We start from the raw sequence: 16,597 nt of genomic DNA, 5'->3' as shown, positions 1-16,597 counted from the left end.
TCTCTGTAATCTTTCTGTCTGATACGTCTGCTGTAATGGGTAGAAGTTTCTGTGATTTCATCAGCACTCATTTTGAGATTCACCAGTGACGCAATTACCTCTCAAACCCAACTCGACGGCTTTGATTAAGACTTGACGCCTGTTTCTTCTATCACCAAAATTCCTCACCACCCAGGCCCAATCCACGTGCTCTCTTGGAACCCCGTCTTCTGCATCCTTGGACAGTTTGACTAACCCCTTTAACCTCTCTATCTCAGCAGATGTCCAAGGGCCATGTATGATTCTTGGCGGCTGAGGCAGGGAAGACGGGGATGACAATGAGGCCAGTCGAGATATTGCACCCGGCATACTGGACTGTGGAGAAGGAGTAATTGGCTTAGAGCTTGAGTGGGGGGAGCTGGAGGTAAAAGAAGGAGAAGCAACGGATTTATGTTTCTTGATGGGGCAGCTTCCGGTATTAACTGGGGCGGATGAGTCGTGATGCCAGTATGGCGAGACATTTTCAGCCATTTTTTCGGGATGAGTCATAGCATCGGCACTGCTGCTTTTGCGTCTGTCGCCAGCAAGGCGCATGGTAGCGTAATGGGAAAGGCGCCCTTCGCAGCTGTTTGTTCTCTTGCTCGGCGATACTAAGTGCTCTACGCCTACAGCATTTCCTTCAGTCTAAAAAGGAGTATAATCAGATGAGATTACTAGAGTCTGACACTCACCAGCTTGGCGCAGACATCCTTGATATCATCGATAGTCTGTTGAAGATTCTGGCCTCTCGGTCCCAAACCAGACCGCGTCATGCCCATTCTTATGACATTTACCGGTGTTCGTTCCTGTATAGTGAAAGGAACCGACGTCAAAAAAACTCAAGTTCCGGTCTATTAATGCGTTCAACCAAAACACATACAACTAATGTAGCAAGGTCTACGTAAAAAGCAGAAGCAATCGACAGTACTCCTTGTTGAAAATGCAAGACATTCGGATCCTCCATTTCGTCTCGTACTTTGGTCTCAGCGGCGACTGAGCGCAACCGGTTGTTGGACTGCTCGCTTACCCCAAACTTGGGAAAAGATGATTGGAAAGTCGTTGACATTCGTTTAAAGGATGCTTTTTCTCTGACTGTGCAGTCAATGGATGAGTATGTTGCGTCAAAGAAGCAAGCATCCCTCGAAGTGTCCTGAGAAGAGGAAAAGCTGGGTTCGAGCAGAGATCCCCTTGGGTTGTTGTCCCGTGTCAAGGCTACAGATCCTGAACAGAGTGCAGTGGCTCCGCCACCTGATGTTTCCTTCTCCATTGGAATCAGTTCCTCTTCGTTAGTTTGGGGTACGAACCCTGCACCATTCTGTTGTGTTCTGGTACTTGATTGGACTACGCAAACGTACGTAGCAAGAGTAGCCTTTAGTAAGTCTTTTGGCTCCATATGAGTAGGTGGTGACGTGATGGAGGATATACAATCGGTTATTGCTTGTGAGTTCGCATGAGATGGACAAAGCATCTTCGGTGCCGAATTTCTATTGGCAATGGAGGAGCTGAAACTTTTACCCAACGACACTACACTCGGGGTAATCATCTCTCCCGTGGCAGAGCCGCATTTTGCTAGCCAGTCCTGCTGAGGGAAATTAACATTGTCGGATCTATTGAGGAACTCAGTACCAGTAAATTGACTTTCAGTGATAGATATCGGTAAATCGACCAAGTCTTTCGCCAATTGATGTGAGCACGGAACGAGGGTAACTAAAGTAGAGAAATCGAAGAGCGATCCGCCAGGCTGTAGAGATGATTGAGAAACAGAAAAGGTAGCAGGAGTTAGGGAGGGGACGTCTGTCGTTTTATCACCCGCCTCTGGATCTTTGAGCTGGCCATAGAACTCTTCCCAAATTTGAGCTGAGGGTACGAACAGTGAGTCAACGTGACTCGACGGAAGAGCACCTATACTGGATTCCCTTTCTTTCGGCACTTCTTGTTGCTTGCTGTAATGGGGTACAATGATGGAGTCCGACGCCGTAGATGAGGTGTGAGCGGTCACTGATGGCGCAGAAGGAGGGGACTGATGGCACATTCGAGATGTCAAGGTATGAGTCAAAGTAAAATCAAAATCATGACAAGGATGAAAACGGTAGTTGGCTTCTAGATCCCACGGAGTTTCATACGCGGGGCTTCGTGCAGAAGGGGAATGAGAAGAAGCCCCCGATGAAAGAAGAAGGGGCCGCAAAGGTAATGGGTTGACGAGGCCGGCATTGTTATAGGAATTGTCAGTCCCGAGATGAAATTCTCAGATTCTGAAGATGTTACGGTTGGAAGATAATGGAGCGATATTAGCAATGCTCAACTGGAACAAAATGACCTGTCAGTACTTTAATCCAATCCATGGCGTTCGTGAGGCAATGCCTACAATTTGTGTTGTCCGTCTAACACAACAGCACTTCCCAGCCTCCCAGACAGCATGCTCAGGTCTTTCGATCTATCTCAGTATGCTTATGTTGATCCCTTATTGACGAGCTAGCTACTCTTGTAGAATGCACTTTAGTGTGTAGTACCAGATGACGATGGCCTTTTTGATAGCGCCTATGGTTCTAGTCGCCTTGTCGGGTCTGCGCTGTGCACGTCAAGGGTTCCGCGGCCGCATGTGGGCGTGTCTGCATTTTTTTTTGAAGGAGCGCTCTGCAAGTGAGACTTTATTTAACATTTGAAAGAAAATGTGACGAGCCGATCAGTGAGTGAGTCAGTGATTGATGCAAAGGAGGATCCCAACACGACTCACAGTTTAGTCACAAAAACTCGCCAAATTGAACCCAGAACTAAGAAGCATTCAGTCTCGTATTACAGCATAGCGAAAACGGCAAAATAGCGTTTTGCAACCTACAGAAACACTTTTGGTGCTTCCGCTATATATTGACACCTGATATAGTACGTAATGTATCATACATACATTTATGGCATGGCAATAGATCTAGTCATTGATTATCAATGTTAAAGCAGCTCTTTCGCCTGATGGTAGAAACATAGGCCTTCGGTAGACTTGGCGTACGTTATGTCTGTGATTTGAGATATGTCGCGTCCCCTTCCAATTTCAGGCGTTAATCACCATGCGTCACCGCCACTTCCTTGTCTTCCTTTTTCATCGGGATTCCTGCCGACAGCCTTCCTTTGGAACAATCATCCTCTGTAATTTTTTTCTTCGCATAAAGCTCCCCCTAGCTTCCCACGCATCGTCGATCGGACTCGGGCTGCTGACACATGGTTCTTCTGCTACACGATCCAATTCCAAGTACTCGGCGTGTTCAGGAGATTGAAGGTTACTATCATCACAGGCCGTCGTGACTGTAGTGGGCGTCTGCGTAATATTTTCAATGAGGTGGATTTCCGGCCGCGTCTTTGTTTCAGGGACACAATGCGACAAACGATCACCGAGAAGTCCAGCTAATCTAAGACTGGATAGCAATCTGGACGCGTAGAAGACATCCACGAGAGGATCACGGAAGATGTTGGAGGGCTCAATTTCAAATAGCACTTCCGAATCAACCCCGCCTTTCAGAGTCTTGACATCGTGTTCTACCGGAGGGATTTTAGAGATGCTGTCCATACAGAAGTGCATGGGAACTCACCGTAACCTTTGTGATCCTGGGCCAGATCTGAAATCCAAACCAACCACTGTCCGAGTTCATCGCTATCTCTGTCAAAGCCCAACAACAGACGAGTGGCCCAATCGTACCACATTTCTACAGCCCTCTGCTGCACTACACTTTTTTCGCCGCCGAGCATACCGACGATGATCCTTGCAGCGCCATGGCGAATTTCTTCATCATCATCCTGTGCCAAGCGTATAAGGGTTTGATGGAATGAGGGATGCGGTAGATGAACGAGATGGGAAGTAAGGTGAGTCAAAGCTTTGTAAGCGGCGAAGCGAGCCGGTTGGGACTACAAAATGATTATGTGTATCAGCGGTCGTGTAATTACCAGTATAAACAAGCTGACCTCATCTTCATGAGAGGCGCGGAGGACATATCGGGCCAATCTTCCATACATTGATATCACTTTTTTACTCTCTCCCGGGGAGTTGGTAAGCGCCTACAACTTCGTTAGTTCCATTTGCGGAAACATAAAAACACTTGAACTCACATGATGGAGAGCCCAAGCCAATGCCACCAACGCGGCTTCCCTGATTGGTACACATTTTGAGTTTATCACAATCCTGTCCAACGCCTCGCAAACTGACTCAAAACGGCCACCCTTCTCTTTCCATTCCGCCAAAGCGTCGCAGTCCACTGATTGCCATGTGATCTCTGAAAGCACATTCAAAGCCTTTAACTGAATGCCTTCACCTGCTTTCCCTCTCACCCCTAACGATATAACACGATCCACTAATTCCGGTGAGTAGGATTCTTGAAGATGCCAGAGATTTTCAAGAATAACGATGTTTGAGGCCTCACTGGATGAAGAACCTAAGAGAGATAAGATGATCGATGGCGAGGCAGCATGGGTGGACAGCACAGCAGCACAAGCCGCAAGACGGAACTCCTCCGCAGGCACGAATGCGCGACTCGCCCGATTCATATATTTCTGAGCACGGGAAGTAATCTCAGTGACGAGTGGTCCCTTTCCCACGCTTGTGCAAACCAGGTATGACTCTACACAACCGATAACGTCGGCAGTGATGGTGGGATGAGTTCCGGGGATGTACTCTTTTACAAGGCGCAGCAGGATGTTGTCGATGCCAGCCCGTGATTCAGCATGAACAGTTTCCCATTCGATGAAGTTGCTGATAAGCTGTCGGAGGAAACATATGTAACCGTGCGTCTCATTGGCCATCTCTGGAGACGGAGAAAGATAATTTTCTATAGAGAGGGCACGTTGAAGGGCCTCAGACGGAGAAACTGTCGATGATAGGGCTTGGGCAGCTGTTTGTCTGATCTAGAATCTGATGTTAGCTCCTCTTTCATTCTAGCTTTGTGCAAGTCAAATCACCTGATATTCCCTGCTTCTCAAGTAAGGCTCTACAGCTCGCGCCAAATCAGAAAGCATCTCTGAGTTTTTGTCTGACCATCTGAGACTTCTGACAATGATCAAAATGGGAAGTAAAGGTGAATGTCTGATGCGAGTCTGGCAGTCAGGATTTGAACCCTTGGTGAGATACTCCTTAAGAAATGGAAGAATGAGAGGATATTTGTTATGGAAGAGGGAAAAAGGCCTGCGAGAGGCGAGTGTTGTTCGGGAGCGATAATAATCTTGACCACCACGAGGAGGGGCAAGGCAACGGTGGACGAGAGTGGAAAAGAGAATAAGACCAACATTCCGAACATTCCAGCTATGATTGCCGATGAGCAAATGGAGATTTGAGAATTTACAGAGCACTTACTCTGGTGATTCAAAGGCCTGAAGAGCAGTGATCACACTTCGCTCAAACCACACATCAAACCACTTAGTTTGTCTGGCATCGAGCAATACGATTTTGAGGACATTTAGCGCATGAACTTTGGTGACATTTGACGTCGACGCATTTTCAACCTTGGCAAACTCGAGGAGCGAGGTCACTGCCTTTTCCAGCAGTGCCTCAGAATTGGATACGATTGACAATATACTATACGGTAAAGCAGCCGATCGCCTAGTGGTTGAATGCTGGTCAGAAGAAATTGCTCTCAGTTCATCTGTTAACCAATCATCGCATAGACTTTGCAGGCTTTCAATCGCCCGTACTGCCTCTACCAGTTGAGCAAAGGCGTTGGCAAGCTTTGAAAAAGTACCGCGGTGTCGAATCTCATGCAACCAAGTGAGGAACGTCGTGCCAGCAGCGTTGACGTCCTGAACCGACCAAATGAGCTGAGATGGACCGCCTCGTGCGAGGGGTAAAATGAAAATGGCAGCTAGCAGCTCCCTAAAACTGATCAGCTTTATGGTCGAAAAGCCTGTAAAATTTCAAGCTTCTTACCCAGCTGTCATAGTTGCCCGCCAACAGCCAGACAATAGCCCTGTATGATCCATCCCATCTTCCTCTTCTCCTTCTTCCCCTCCGCCGAGCACCTCATAGGCCCTTGCTATTTCGTGATCGGCCCTGGCACTACCTTCCACACCGTTTTCGTCCGCAGACACCAGTCCAGAGGGGGCCAGGGAAATGACAGCACGAGTTGCGTTCCAGATACGAATAACAAGAGACATAAGTTGACGGAATATCGGAGACCAAGTTTGCTGTGCTTCAACTGTCTTGATGTTCAGACATAAGATGACGTCCCTAGAACTATGTCAGCACATATGATCATGTAGACTTGAATGAAACAGGCATTGACTTGATGGCTCCGAGTAAACCATGAAGAGGATGATTTTCAATTTGCACCAAGTCTCTTTCGATGACCTCAACTCCCTTCTCCAGCTTCGTAATTATATTCTGCGCAAACTCCAAAGACTCTCTTACTGTGCCATAGTGGACGACTTTCCCAAAAAGAATGCAAAGGGCAGCTTTACCTGCCTCGGCTTGGGTCTTTCGAGGATGATCCAACGAGGCAAAAGCTGAGACAAGCAAAGCTTGTGCGGATGGTGTATGAAGGGACTCGTAACCAGTCAGCGAAACCTTGGCGTCATCCAGGCTATGCCAGGTGTTAGTTACAAACAAATTCCAGAAAACATAAACTCACATCTTGCGCGCTCTGGATCGCACCTCTGTGAACTCGCTTGCTTGGCAAGCAAGCAGATTTTCCACCATGTCTTGTGTATAGATCTTGCCTTGTACTCCTTCATCATCACCAAACACCTCCAAGTATCTTCCTAGCAAATTTAGCGCCAATAACACCCTAAAAACAGGGTATCTTCGTGCGTGCCATAGATTATCATGGATGAAATGAAGAAACCAAGAGTGGAAATCCGCTGTTTTGGAGAGTGATCCTCGCAGTTGTGTGGCTTCGGTGACCGTAGAAGAGGTATTGGGTTGTTTAGATAATTTGCGCAGCGTACGACGCGCCAAAGTCTCATACTGATGAAGACGGACGAAAAAAGCATAGGTAGCTGAGGAGAAAGCAGAACGAGCACTAATATCGCAATCGGTTACTCCCAAATTCTGTCGAAGAACAAAAAATAGGTAAACAAACATACCCGGCACTTGAGAGGGCTTCGTTACGCTTGAAACTCAATTTGATCAATTCTATAACGCTTTCCGTATACTCTTTTCGCCCGCTCACAAGCTCAAATGCCCTTAACCGTGTTTCAGGCTCGTCACTTTCTAAGACAACCATGACATCTTCTTGCGGTAGATCCTCTATGCTGATTAATCCCTGTTGCACGCCAATCGACGCAACAGCTACCCATGCCCCGTAAACAGGATCCGGTGCGCCTAGCATGGATAAAAGGGTTAAAAGTAAGGAAGGAAAGAGACTGAAAAGGCGTGGCAATAAATATCGCGACACATGAAGTAAAGTGGATGACGGTTGGGAAGTTGCAAAGGCAGAAAGTAGTGGCAACAGAATACGCTTCTGTTGTTCAGGAGTGGATGGTAGATTGGAAGAGGGAGCCGCTAGGGATGCACCACCAAGGACAATGGCAAGATCGGCGGCCAAATGGCAACGTACACTGGCGTTGTGAGCCACGTGTAATTCGCTTAAGAGTTTATCGAACAAACTTGAAGGAATTGCGCTAGGCGGGATGTATGGAAGTAAAGCGATCAGAATTGACAAGTCACCACGATTTGTGACGTCTCCGCCGGCAATACATGTGAATAATGGGACCATGAAGTTGTCATGGCGTGCCGCAGATGAGGCCGACGAGGCCAATATACCCTGGGACGATATGGTGACCGCCAATTTGGCGGCTGCCGCAAGCACCTCTACAGAACGTGTTTGTTGAACCTTGAGCCCATGATCAATATTTGCTGAAAGGAATAATATGAGGGGCTTTCCAGGTTGAAATTCAGGCGCTAGTCTGTCCTGCGCCAAGGAGCGAACTGGTTCATTGGGCGATAGTGATAGTACTGTAGTAAGCTGGCGTAAAAGTGCAAGGAGCAACTCCAGCAGTTTGAGGTGGAGCTTTTCTTCTTGAGGACTCAGAATGATTTCTGTGGCTTCTGAAAGTAGTTGGCTGTAATTTATAAAAGAGATCAATCGCCGCCCAAGATTTGTATATCAGTAGAGTACTCACACATCTTGCAGATCTTGAGGACTGGCTTTCAATAGCGCTTTACGGCAAGTTTCAAGCTTCTCCAGCCCGACGATGCTATGGGAAGGCGACATAAAAGAGGAGGGAAGTTAAAGCAGCTACTTGTGTAACCTGCAGTAGTACCGAGACTTCGAGATATGACAGGCAGTTGCGTAGTATCTCGGCACTCAACAGTTACGTGCTTTTATTTACCCAGTGTCGGCGAATGACTTTTCAAGCACTTCTTCTCGGCCAATTTTGTCTCGTTATGTAATAAGCTGGAGGGTTTTCTCGGCAGCAGCAGCAAGCCAGCAAGCCAGCAACAGCAGCAGCATTCCCACAGTGCAGTGAGCTACCGTGACGTGGAAGATTGTTTATTCGATGAAGGTGTCTTCATGTTTTCCTGCGTTCGTTTACGGTTTCCTCTGTGCTTATCCGTCGTCTGTAACTTTCATTGCAGCAAGTAAGCGTTTGCCGTTGGACATCAGACATCGTCCATCGTTGTGAATTTCTCGGCCGCCCTATACTCATATCTTGCTTTCCATTCAGACATTTTACAACCAGAACAATTGAAGGGCATCTCGCAGCAAGCGGTTTTCCACGAATGACCTCCGGTGCCGCCCCTCAAGATACTTGGGTGTTTGACTCCAGCACAGGAGTTTTCTATCACGCCCCTTCCAATACCTACGCCATTCATGACTCAGCCACTGGGCAGTGGACTTATCATACTGCTTCCGAATTTCATCAGGCTTCTGGCTCAAATATCCACCATCAACAGTCACTCGAAGATCCGTTGACTCCTACCACAACGAACCTAGATGGAAGACCGCAAATAATAGAGGAAGGCGAGATTCCAGATGATGTAGGCTGGGGAGGGCTTATGGAGCCTGAAAAGCTTGCAGAGATAGAAAAGGCAGCTAAGAAAAAAGAAAAGAGAAATGGAGAACATGGCACTCTTGAGGGTGTGCATTATGGTGCTGGAGAGTTTAGGGAAGGTTCGACAGCGGCGGAAGCTATATCTTCCCATAGAAGCACTAATACCACCCCTCCTCCTGATACTTTGGCCTCCGTGAGTGGGATGCCTCCAGAACCTCCAGACTATACTCTACTTCGTCTGGTGGTTGTCTCCACCAAATCTCCTAAGGTTAGCGCTGGTCAAATAGCTGTCATCGATACGAGAGAAGGGGGCGTGCAGATAGGTAGGGATAAATGCGAGAAGGGAGCACCAGCAAGGGTTAGGCTGAGGGAAATGGAAGTAAGCAAGACTCATGCCCTTATCTTTTGGGGAGAGAATGGAGACCAGCAGGTTGAGGTCGAAGAGGACGGCGAAAAGAGCAGAGAGGGGTGGTGGATTGTTGATCTGGGTGAGCCATTGGTACTCTCGCTTTTTGGCATGGTTAACATACCCTTGCAGGCTCAACCCACGGGACATTCGTTTCTCCCTCGAATGCGAGCGATCAAGCTAGTAATAACGATACAGGAATCCGAGCTCATAAACGGTTGTCCATCCCGAAACATTCATCGAAACCTTTTCCCCTCTTTCATCTTTCGCTCTTCGTCATTGGCTCTACCACATTTCAAGCACATATTCATGCTTCTTGGCCATGCGATACATGTCAACTTAAAGGAGGCAATGAATTGCCTCTGGACACAGGAGAGACTTTTGTAAACAATACACAAGACGCCGCAGGATACGAAGAGAAGGTTTGGGACGTTGCTATGAATTCTCAGCAGAGGCGAGGGAATAGAGAGGCCAAAAGGAAGATAGAAATGGCAAATCTGAGGGAGAGTCTGCTGAATAGGGGCGGGTCTGAGGAAGGATCAGCTTCAGCGCAAAATATGCCATCTAGAGGGTACATTGATCGTTCGGCCATGCGTCGAGGACTACATCGCCCCTCCCCTCCACGCGGTGGTCAGGCTCGTTTTACGGGCCATACCGACGCCCCAGTAGAAGTTGCACCCGTGGAAAATAAGTTCGCCGAAGATTTCCTGGGACGACAGGGTTGGCAACGGGGGGAAGGTTTAGGAAAAGATGGCACAGGACGGGCGGATCCCATTATGACCCATACAAGAGTTCGAAAACGCGGTATTGGCGCGGAAGGAAGTATTGATGACGGTGAAGACTGGAGAGTGAAAGGGAAACTCAGGAGATGGGGAGATGTTGCAGGCCAAAAATCTTGATTTGTAAGATTGTATCTCTGTTGTAATAGATCTGATGCATACAGTGCATACGTTTTACTCGTAAAACCCCGTCCTTTTTACATGCTACTCGTCGTATTCGGCACCTAAAGCAGTTCCCTTTGCAACATCAATCATCTTCTTCACACGCTCATACACCTATACAACAGGTCAGTATTGGACTCTTGTTTCCAATCAAGCACTGACAGTGAACACAATAGCCTGGCCAGGAGCCACACGCAAGACACGAGGAGTAATACCCTTGTAAAACGCCTTGGCCCCTTCGTTCCTAAACATTTCCGAAGCGACCTTGGCCATCCGGGATAGGGCGGTTTCCCCTTCCACTTTTGAAGCTTTCTGAATACGACTGGTAATAGCAGATTAAGTCCCATAGGCCCATATGATAAAAATTGAGATGACACTCACGTTTTAATAGTATCAATTGGAGCGTTGGAGAATGGTCCCATGGCACCACTAACCAAGCCTAAAATCATAGTCTGCCAGCTTGGCAGTTGGCCTGATTCCTTATGCTGCGGTTGGAAGTCCATGGCCCATTTCTTAAATTGCTGATAAGCTGTGAAATTCACACCTTGATTTGTCGCTTGTCGGAGGGCGGTGAGGGAAACACCCCGATAGAGGGTAGCGATTCCTTCCTCTCGGACAATGGTAAAGGCAGCGTGGGCGGCGTTGCGATATCTAGGGATGTCGAGGGGATCAGCCAATGAGTCTGTAAATATCGGCAATAAGTGATTTGCTTCCCTTTTTTACATCGTGCGACTTACGTTGCTGAGCTTGCAGGCGAATCTTAATTACTTCCATGGGTGTCACGACAGCTACCGCCTCTGTCGCACCGGCACCGAGACCAGCTAAAAATGTGGCTTTCGAGGAGATGCTTCCATCAGGATTCGATAACCATCCCTTGTACACTGCACCCTACATTAATACGACAACCCTTAGATTAAGGTGTTAACTGCACGACTTACTCTCGAAACTAGCAAAACGAATGGCCATCTTGGGTACAATTCCGCTAACGACAGCACCAAGACCCTTGTACAGGCCCAGAGGTGTCTCACGAGCAGCAATTTGTCTTCCTGTGGCAAAGAAGCCTAATGGTTTGAGCTGCAACAACGATGATTCGGTTAAAATTGACAGAAGTGAGAGGAATGGGAGGAAGACTTACTCCCTTCGCTTTTCTGGATTTTGATAGTTGCATTCGAACCTTAATGGTATCCAAAGGATGACTATCCAAAAAGATCAGCCATTTAGAAGGAATTACACAGTTTTGCATCATTCGATACTCACCAAGCAAGTGATTCTGCTAAGCCAGCGACACCACCCGCGATCAGATGCGTACTCAGAGGTACCTTCTCTTTACCGCTTGTGGCCTTGGGAGGAGGAGGGGCCACTCTGTCACCAGTGACGCCTCCCCCAAAGGGTTTGGATGTTGTAGAAGACATAGGACTAAGATTCAAGAGGGGCTATTGGCTATTGACGACTGGCTACAATGGAATGCTAAAGTAAGCCTGGGTGTCGGCGAGTATTAAGTTGTTTCGTTGTTGAATTGCTTCCTTCCTTTCCTCTGTTGAATATTCCGAGTCTGACTGGAGATGCGCTTGAGCTAAGATAGGACAGGAACTTGATTATTGTTCTGGCGAGATTGAATTCGTAGCATGTTGGAGACGATCGTCTTATATATAGACAGCAGACCACGTACTGGATTGAAGATTGACTTGCGCAAATGTTCTTGAATCTTGGACAAACCCGTCCGGTCAACTGGCTAACCGGTTCTTATGTCATCGGTTTTACTCGGAAGCCATCATCTATTTCTCCACTTTAGCTCCATGCTCGACTCACGCATGCATGAAATTTGATCTCCCAGTTTGAGTTGTTCCGTTCCGGTGCTGCTCTTTCTTATGCATAAGCCTGCTAAACTACAAGGACTTTTCGGCATTAATTGGGGTAATTGCAGAAACATACACAATTTGTACAACGACATATGAACGACCGCGGATGGACGGGCGACAAAAAAGATATAACTACTGAAGCCCCCGGTATCTATCGGATATTAACAGCTACACCTTTGGCCCCCCACCATATCCCTGATGCTTACGCTATCTCTTCGTCGCTTTCGCTTCACTGAAGAGCCAAAGGCAGCACTTAGTCTTGACTGACTTCCGACCGCTCGCAGTTGCCGTTCCCCATAGCTTACTCCTGAACCGGCTGAATCGGGATCCAATGTTCCAGCATCTATAGCTGAAAGGATGGTGCGGCCGGCGAGGAGAAAAGGCGTTGAGACATTCTTACCGGTAAGAGAGGAAACTTCCACGAAAAGGAGGCCTGCGAATACGATCTCGCTTAGCCAGAGTCAACATCCGATTGAAGAACAAAGCATACCGTTTTCTTGAGCCCATCTTGAGCCTTCGGTATATTCGACTTCTCGATCTTCCTCCTTATCTAACTTGTTGCCAACCAAGACCACTACTAAATGGGGGGATGCAAGGGCTCGACAGTCGGTGAGCCAGCGACTTAGGTTAACGAAAGACTGTCGCCTGTAGTTCATCAGCTAAAAGAGACAGCTTGCCTTCGGAACGCACGAAGTAATGTCATACACCAGGATAGCTCCCGCTGCTCCGCCTGGTGAAGTACACTAGATAAGTCTCGATATCTTGAAAAAATCCATGAACTGAGAATACGAACGGTAATATGACCTAGTGACGGATCGGAATCTCTCTTGGCCAGCCGTATCCCAAAGCTGAAGGCAACAAGTCAGATATCTGGCCCATACGTCAATCCCATCATCGAGCGGACATTACCTGTAATTTTATATTTTTATCCCCTATTCTCAGAGTCTTGCTGGAAAATTCTACCCCTATAGTATGAGATGAATTTTCTTTGACTGCGAAAGTTACAAGTCAGCTGCATCTTTCACGATCTAGCTTCTCATAATGCGTCAAAAAGACGCACATTGTTCATGAATACACTGGTACAGGAGGCATGATTTGCCAGTCCCTGCTTCTCCTGATATTTGCTGCGTAAGTTTAGACATTTACAATTTAGATAAGGGAGACTTACCTATCACTATGAACTTAAATAGGTAGTCTAGGTGAAGCGGAAACGTTTGCCATCAGCACTGCAAGCATCTCTGAGCTGACGGGCAGGGGTGCAAACGCACCATAAGCCTCCACTAGTTCTGTGCCTTCGTTGTCCATGCTGCAATGCTTTCGCTTATAGTGGTTGATGGTTGCTCTGGAGAAGTTGCTGGCATGCGAAGGGGTATTACACAAGAGACGTGCTACTACGTATTTCGAGAGAATAGATGGGCGCCAGGTGCAAGGAGCGCGTTGGGTTGTCAAGTTAGGTGGAGGCACAAAGTCCCCCGAGACTCATCATTGCAAGCTCTGCTCGCAGCTCGCTGTTTGGCAGACTTGTCTTGGAACTTGTATACATTCTCCCTTCAAGACAATATTCACATACAACCCCCAGCATCGTCATTCAACACATCCAGCAGTCCAAAATGGCGTTACACGATCCCTTGGATCTCCTGAAGACATCCTTACAGTCTTCAAATCCTCCTCAACTTCTCACGGCCGCTTCAGAACCAGCACCAACTCTCGCTCTCGCGGCCTATCTGTCCTTCACTTCGATTGCAAACCCCATCAATCTCCCCAAAGACACACCAACCCGGTACACTTCAAAGCCCGGCTCTACTTCAGAATTTTATAATATCGGTCAGCTTTACCTCGCGTGGGTTGAGAAAGACAGTGGAGTCAGGGATTATTTGATAAAGGGTCAGGCTGGTGGTGTTGGTTACGTCGCAATCACTGATAGAAGACCTGCGGTTGACTATTTGTTGGGAAAGGGGGATGGGGAAGGGAGGATTGTAGCGAAGGGAGAGGAAGGTGCCAGTAAGTTGGCCTACGCATGCATAAGGTTAGTTAATTAATGAGGTGTACAGAGCAACAGCCAGCAGGGGATTCCGCAGCGTCGGCGACCGCTGAAGCATTGCCTTCAGCACTGGAATCGACGGTAGAGGCAGGCCCATCAAGGGCGTCTGCGCAAGCGAAACGAAAGTATGAAGTCGATGTTATTGACCGCGAGTTTTGCAGAAAGGTAAATCTTGCATTGAAAGTTACTAACATCTGATCGCTGACAAGCATGTAAGTTGAGATCGGAAGAGATTGAGCTTCGAGACCGGAATAGCATCCTTCGATCCTCCGCTGGAGGTAAAGCCAACGTGAGCCACTTATCTCTTACAACCCTTTTAAGACCTAAACTAACGAATATCAGAACTTTGAAGCCTTTCAAAGAAACATTATGCACGAAAAGATCAAGGCCTTGCGAACTTCCTTTGAAAAAGGTGGAAAGCAGCCTACTGCAGCCACTGCTTCACAGTCTGGTAGGTTGACATACATCTACTTGCCATTTAGCTTTGCGTAGTAATACTCAATAACCCACTTTTGCAGATTTGAACCGAGCTAAAAAGGCGCGTTCTACCAACCCCATCATTGTCATTTCTTCTTCACCCACCAGTCTCATTACCATGTGGAATGTTAAAAAGTTCTTGGAACAAGGAGTGTCAGTTGTCTCTTCATGATATTCATTAAAGTCTCGCTGAATACGCCTCCAGTTTCGAATCTTCAGAAACAGTTAGACAAAGGGAGGCATCTCAGGGTAATGTCAAAGCAGAAGACATGATACCTGTGATCAGAAAACGTTCAGGTCCTCATGGTGATGTGATCAGCAAGTATTATATCGTGGACAGTGCAGACGCATTGCAGAAATTCGGCCAGGATGCTTGGTAAGACTTTTTTGTCCCCATGGATTTAGTTTGCATTAACAAGCTCTCTGCTGTAGGGACCGGGTAATTTGCGTAGTGACCACAGGACAAACATGGCAGTTCAAGCCTTATAAATGGGATGATCCGAAAGTTCTCTTTCAACACGGTACGTTTAATTCAAAGTGTAGAATAAAAACTGATAGAATCACACAATCTAGTCAAAGGTATCTATTTCCAATGGGGCAATGATCCAGTGAATCCAACCGTCAAGGATTGGAATGTTACGGAGATGAAGGTATGTCGCTTGCCGATAAGTGATTGGACGGCCTTATGTAGCTGACTTCCTTTGGTAACCATAGATTGACCGAAACAAAAGACATACGGATAGACAGGTGGTCGCTGACTTTTGGAGAATCTTGGACAACGCGAAACGACGCTAGCCATTTGATGGAGTATCATAAAAACATCATGCTCAATGCATCAGCCCTTAATGATATCGTTTCGTATCTCCACAAGGACACAAGGTTTTCAATAGGTAGTCAATCTTCGTTGCACCAACCCATTTATAATGACTATATGACAATCTAAATTCCGATCATTCCTTCCCGAAATCGTCGTTGATCTTTAGCCTCCGCGGCGGTTGATCAATTTTGTAAAAATGTGAAAATGCAAAAAGCGAAACGCGATGCGAGAAACGGAGCGCAAAATGCACCCAAAAAAAACCCCGAATGGGAATGCAAAACTTGAATTTAGAATTTCGCCATGTTCAAAATGTGCAAGTTCGTTGTTTTCTTACGTACCATCATTAACCATCTATATCTATACAGATCCCATCAACTCAAGTCTACATGAATCGACTGGTCGTGACTGGACGGGTACCCTGTTTTGCCTAGACATCAGCCCATCCATTACCCCATCGCATCTCCTTGTTGTTCACTATATGTCACCATCCATCAACTTTCTTCTTCCTGTTTCCTCGTTGCTTTTTATAAGAACATCGTTCCCTCACATCTATTGCTCACCTGCGGCTTTTGCGATCACTATTTCCCTCAGCTGGACGAGGATTATTGTATCTGGTGTAAAAGATACATGGATAATCCGCTTGACGTAATCCTTCCTAAAGTGAGTCCTCTTGTGCAGCAGGTGACTGGCGTAGTCTTACTTGACCTGGTCGGGCTTCATGCACGATCCAGACGTCGTCGTGCATCTCTTGTGGGGCCTCCTGGATGCCTAGAAAAGTTGGTGGCCAGTGTGGGCGATGCCGTAGCAAAGAGGTCGGTGAGCTTTTAGCCTCCATATGCCGGATCTATCTACATTTGAAGCTCATACTGATTAGACTGTCTGATGGGGGAACATTTGTTCCCCCTATAACTTCTTTCAGTCGGCTCCTCTGCTGTACCTTCCTTCTGCTGATTCGTCTGCTCCCCGATCTGCTGCCTCATCTACTCTCCGGTCTGCTGCCTCATCTACTCCTCCCCTCCTGTCTGCTTCTTTGTCTGCTCCCCTGCCAGCTTCCGGGTCGCGGCAAGTCGTCGC

General features: G+C 47.3%; 6 protein-coding genes across 6 annotated transcripts; 2 read left to right on the top strand and 4 right to left on the bottom strand.

The window, feature by feature from the left end:
* Nucleotides 1-60: 60 nt before the first annotated feature.
* On the bottom strand, nt 61-2,229 carry CNBE2620 (hypothetical protein; the record flags this gene model as incomplete). The annotated part of the gene is made up of 3 exons (XM_770455.1): nt 61-663; nt 899-2,016; nt 2,130-2,229. 3 exons carry the CDS (start codon nt 2,227-2,229, stop codon nt 61-63), a joined length of 1,821 nt encoding a protein of 606 aa, XP_775548.1.
* An 880-nt stretch (nt 2,230-3,109) lies between these two features.
* CNBE2610 (hypothetical protein) lies at nt 3,110-8,201 on the bottom strand (the record flags this gene model as incomplete). The annotated part of the gene is made up of 11 exons (XM_770454.1): nt 3,110-3,543; nt 3,597-3,909; nt 3,967-4,059; nt 4,111-4,902; nt 4,957-5,296; nt 5,348-5,863; nt 5,918-6,217; nt 6,273-6,569; nt 6,618-7,007; nt 7,072-8,049; nt 8,110-8,201. The coding sequence occupies 11 exons, from the start codon at nt 8,199-8,201 to the stop codon at nt 3,110-3,112; spliced, it is 4,545 nt and encodes a 1,514-aa protein (XP_775547.1).
* A 509-nt stretch (nt 8,202-8,710) lies between these two features.
* Nucleotides 8,711-10,287, top strand: CNBE2600 (hypothetical protein; the record flags this gene model as incomplete). Its single annotated transcript, XM_770453.1, has 2 exons — nt 8,711-9,470; nt 9,521-10,287. The coding sequence occupies 2 exons, from the start codon at nt 8,711-8,713 to the stop codon at nt 10,285-10,287; spliced, it is 1,527 nt and encodes a 508-aa protein (XP_775546.1).
* An 84-nt stretch (nt 10,288-10,371) lies between these two features.
* Nucleotides 10,372-11,741, bottom strand: CNBE2590 (hypothetical protein; the record flags this gene model as incomplete). Its single annotated transcript, XM_770452.1, has 7 exons — nt 10,372-10,443; nt 10,492-10,651; nt 10,711-11,011; nt 11,067-11,210; nt 11,268-11,403; nt 11,465-11,525; nt 11,587-11,741. 7 exons carry the CDS (start codon nt 11,739-11,741, stop codon nt 10,372-10,374), a joined length of 1,029 nt encoding a protein of 342 aa, XP_775545.1.
* A 608-nt stretch (nt 11,742-12,349) lies between these two features.
* On the bottom strand, nt 12,350-13,493 carry CNBE2580 (hypothetical protein; the record flags this gene model as incomplete). Its single annotated transcript, XM_770451.1, has 8 exons — nt 12,350-12,621; nt 12,679-12,833; nt 12,879-12,918; nt 12,982-13,036; nt 13,098-13,180; nt 13,249-13,302; nt 13,357-13,383; nt 13,457-13,493. The coding sequence occupies 8 exons, from the start codon at nt 13,491-13,493 to the stop codon at nt 12,350-12,352; spliced, it is 723 nt and encodes a 240-aa protein (XP_775544.1).
* Nucleotides 13,494-13,798: 305 nt separating this feature from the next.
* On the top strand, nt 13,799-15,501 carry CNBE2570 (hypothetical protein; the record flags this gene model as incomplete). Its single annotated transcript, XM_770450.1, has 9 exons — nt 13,799-14,189; nt 14,240-14,394; nt 14,447-14,518; nt 14,572-14,680; nt 14,748-14,859; nt 14,912-15,082; nt 15,139-15,227; nt 15,280-15,356; nt 15,421-15,501. The coding sequence occupies 9 exons, from the start codon at nt 13,799-13,801 to the stop codon at nt 15,499-15,501; spliced, it is 1,257 nt and encodes a 418-aa protein (XP_775543.1).
* Between the last annotated feature and the right edge of the window lie 1,096 nt (nt 15,502-16,597).

Source organism: Cryptococcus neoformans, chromosome 5 (genome assembly GCF_000149385.1).
Source record: "Cryptococcus neoformans var. neoformans B-3501A chromosome 5, whole genome shotgun sequence".
Lineage (NCBI taxonomy): Eukaryota > Fungi > Basidiomycota > Tremellomycetes > Tremellales > Cryptococcaceae > Cryptococcus > Cryptococcus deneoformans.
This window is presented reverse-complemented; position numbering and strand designations above follow the sequence as displayed.